General features: G+C 35.1%; 1 protein-coding gene across 2 annotated transcripts in view; it reads right to left on the bottom strand.

Annotated features, from left to right (window-relative positions):
• Window positions 1-4,036, bottom strand: part of KAT6A (K(lysine) acetyltransferase 6A) — a 119,785-nt gene that overhangs the window by 24,553 nt on the left and 91,196 nt on the right. For both annotated transcript variants that reach the window (XM_006765539.2, XM_006765540.2), the window contains exon 10: window positions 1,776-1,917. In XM_006765539.2, coding sequence (XP_006765602.1) covers window positions 1,776-1,917 — 142 coding nt within the window. The remainder of the gene's footprint in view (window positions 1-1,775; window positions 1,918-4,036) is intronic.

Raw genomic sequence — 4,036 nt, 5'->3', positions numbered from 1 at the left:
AGCCAGCAGCCAGCAGGTCGTTATCTCCCAAGGGGTCCCAGACTGCGAGAGGGCACAGGCCGGGCTGAGGGACCCCTCCCCGCCCCCCACCCCCCCGTGCACAAATTTTTGTGCACCAGGCCTCTAGTTTAATGTGATAGAAAATCTAAATGCAACCACTTCTAAAATACCTATGTAAATAAAACAAGGAATACCTATAACCTAATCTGTGCCAGCAGCCAGAAGCAATGTAGTCTGACTGCCATGACCAGATTTATCCCCAAATAAAACTATTGAGGGAGATTTTATTAAGCAGGTTCCCTGGCAACCTTGCAAATGGGGTATTTATTAGACTCAGGCTGGCCAAGATCAGGAGCTCTAGGCTTCATTGCTCCTGACACCCTGTGCTCTTGGAGTTGCTGCATCTTACTCTGTGATGAAAATGCCAATGGATGCCCACATTAGATCCCTAACACACTGGCATTTCAAGACTGAAACCTTTTGAACAATTTTAGTAATTTAATATTACTTCTTCTAAAATATACTAGTACACCAATATATGCTTGAGTTGAGGAATAATTTGCTCTGAAACAGTCCTATACACCACACCCTTTCCCCTCCCCCAAGGTGAAGCACTTCTGTATTCCTCAACTGAAATAAAGACTTAGGGAAGATCAAGAAAGTAAAAACTGAGTAGACCTGACAATCAGAAATTCTATCAACTAGGATTCTACTAATGTAAATTCTAGTGATTAAAAGAACTGAACACATGGCAGGTACTCAATAATTGCCAATCAAACAAAACTGAGGATCAAGACATTAATACCACTAACAACACAGAATACTCACAAGCATAGATAAGTCATATCATCATGAAGTCAGAAAAATATATTAATATTTACTATTGCCTGTTGGGGGCCAGATGTAAGCTGGCAAGGTCCTTGCACCTGCAGGGGCTAGCAAGGCCGGGACCCTTACCCACACAGTTTTCCCAGACTTGTTTGGATGGCGATTATCAGTAGAATGGGAGTAACATTTGTAGAATAAGAATAGCCTTTCATAGCTTGCCCAGAAGTCTGTAACTACTTACTGAGATATGCTGTACTGAGAACTTGTCCTTCTGCTGTATCCCTCCCTTAGAGATTAAGAGGAACAAAGAATACATTCCTCTTGATAGACCTCCTGCTCAGTGTGTTGTATATAAATAGGATTGTATAGCTAATAAACTCGCTTCAGTTCATCAAGAGAACTGGGGTCCTCCCGACCCCGCTTTCCTGTCTTTCTTTCTTTTCTCAATTCCCCCCTCCCTGCCTCAGCCCGGCTCAACCCTGTCAGGCTGGCCCTGACAATTGCTATTTAAATATACCTGTTCAAAATATTCCTTTAAATAGAGCAACAGAAATCTCTTCATTTAAACGCCACAGTTCATAGATTCTAAGACAAAATTTAATCATTTCTAAACACATATAAAACCAGGTAGCATTTTATAATCAAATGGAGTCTTACAAATCATTAACAGTACTTTTTCCTTCTTAATTGTACATAAAACAGATATATAGTATATAATAGATCATTAACTTAATGAAATACAGAATAATTTGAGATCAAGCTTGTGAACTTGGTACATTTGTACTGGCCTAATTCTGCTTCTTAAACAACAGAATTATCTGAACAGTGAATAAACAACAGTAAAATAACATCCCCCCCCCCCCAAAAAAAAATCAAGTTGCACAATTAGATACAGTATAGGTGGCATTATATTTGAAATGGAGAGGACAACTAAACATCTACTTTACCTCAAAGACAGATATGTTATTCTTTCTGTAAATCTCATTGGCAGGAGGATGGAACCAACCACATTTCTTCATGTGCTGCTGTAGAATAGTTCTACTTTTCATATATTTTAGGCAGAATTCACAAAGATATAGTTTAGGCAGCCTATAAATAATAATTAAACAAAAAAGGGGACAGGGCTTTATATTTTATAAGACTAAACTTTCACAACAATTCTTTTTTTACTCTCATTATTACACAGGTAAAAAGGCAGAGAATGTATCATTAACCCCATATATCAAATGAAAGAAAGAAAAAAACCTAAAGATAAAACTAATTTGGGTAATAGTACCCAATTAATAGCAGGAGAGCAAGGGTGAGAAATCAAGACACAAAATTCCATGTTCTTCCTATTTGACTAATACTTTGCAGTCTTTTTAAAAGTTACTCCTTTGACAAGACACACACAAAAATCTCACATTATCTCCTCCTTGATAACCTCTAATAAGTAGAAAATAAAGTCTACCTTCAGAACATACCAGTAAAAAAAAAAAAGAACAAAAGAACATACCAGTAAGTGAAGAAGACTTTGTCAAATTATATACTCTTTCTTCCTTTATTTGTAATCATTCATTCATTACTATCAGAAAATAAACATTTGCTGAATATGTATTGTGTCAGGACCTGTACACTAGGCATACAGTGCTGAGTGAAATGGACATATAGTAGGTATCATAAAAGCAGATTTTATATTTCTTTTTAAGTATAAAATTATAATATTGAATATGTTTTTTCCAAGTTAGGACATATTATAGTACCTCCTTCTTCCACTCCTGAAATTCTGGCTTTCCTTCTGATTAAATATCACATTCAATTCTGCAACTCAAAAGCCTATTACTCAACAAGTGAAATAAAAGTTCAAATTATTCTTCCAGATGTTCTCTGTTACTACTTCATATTTAGTCTTGCTATTTTAGCAGTAGTTTAACAAAACTTCTTCCTTATAATGTCCTTTTAATGAGGAGCTAGGTAATGAAATTAAGTGATCAGATCGGTTCATAATGGAAGGAATATAACCTAAATTAAAAAACAGCAAGTTTTATACCTATTTTAGTCTGAGCCCAGAAAACCACATGGCTCTTCTATTATAAAATGTACACCTCTTGTAACCCTTGCATCCTGAAATGTGTCCAGAACTGATCATGTCCTAGTAATCTGAGATGATACCATCCTTAAAATTGCATATGCAAAATACTGAATTATTCGATGACAAAAAATATACGCCAAATAAATTACTTAATCTTCTCTCATATAAATAAATAAGTATTGAGGCTGAAGAAAATTTTAAAAACTTATTTAGTTACTATCAGTTTGGATAGCTATGCTTTAAAAGATTACCCTGGAATTTAAAAAAAAAAAAAGGTAGATTAACACACACAAACGTTTGATTTGTTAAAGTGTGAAGACCATACTATTTTTTCAAGTCTACTTTAGAAGCAGTTTTTAAAGCATAATTATTTTTCTGAGAACATTTAACATTCAACTAAACCCTCTCCAAAGGTATATTTATGGAACACTAGTCCTGTAAGTACTAAGTGTTTCATGCTAAAATAAGGGTGGGAAAGGGCATGTGATTTTTTTCCCTTCTCCCTTGGGAATTTACATTAATTCTTCCTATACCACATCTTATTTTTAAACTGTCGTTCAGCATACTAAAAACTTCCAAGGAACTATTGAAGTATAATATTCTAAATGTCTACAACATGTAATACTGTTTTCTAAAATCTCTAGTATTAGCCAAACCAAAACAACATAAAATTACACATTAGCATAAAACGTATTCCAAATAAAGTACTGAATAAAACAAATGACTGACATTATAAATTGAAGTCAAGAAGCAAGACCCAAAACATGGAAAAGAAAGGTTCCCTAGGCTGCGTTGTTTATTTCCTTTGCAGGTTGTCTCAAACTACTCAGAAAGGAAGGGCAGCAGGATAAACAGCTTTTTCCTTCTTTACCATCAGTTAAAATATCTCAGAATAAAATGGCTGCAACTGCTAGACTGTCTTCCTGAATATCTGGATTTTATACAACTATAATTTATGCCCCCCCCCCACTATTCTACTACTTATCTTTATTTACCTGTGCTAAATTCTCAATAAGCAATTACTTTAACTTGTTGCAATGTGAAGAAGATACAGAAGAATCCCTGAGTACAGTTTTACTTTAAGAGCTAAACATTCCCCACAATGTGAATCTGAGAAACCTAAACAAAATTCTGTGC

Source organism: Myotis davidii, unplaced genomic scaffold (assembly GCF_000327345.1).
Source record: "Myotis davidii unplaced genomic scaffold, ASM32734v1 scaffold93, whole genome shotgun sequence".
In the NCBI taxonomy this organism is placed as follows: Eukaryota; Metazoa; Chordata; class Mammalia; order Chiroptera; family Vespertilionidae; genus Myotis; species Myotis davidii.
The sequence above is the reverse complement of the archived record's forward strand: the minus strand, read 5'-3'. Positions and strand labels throughout refer to the sequence as shown.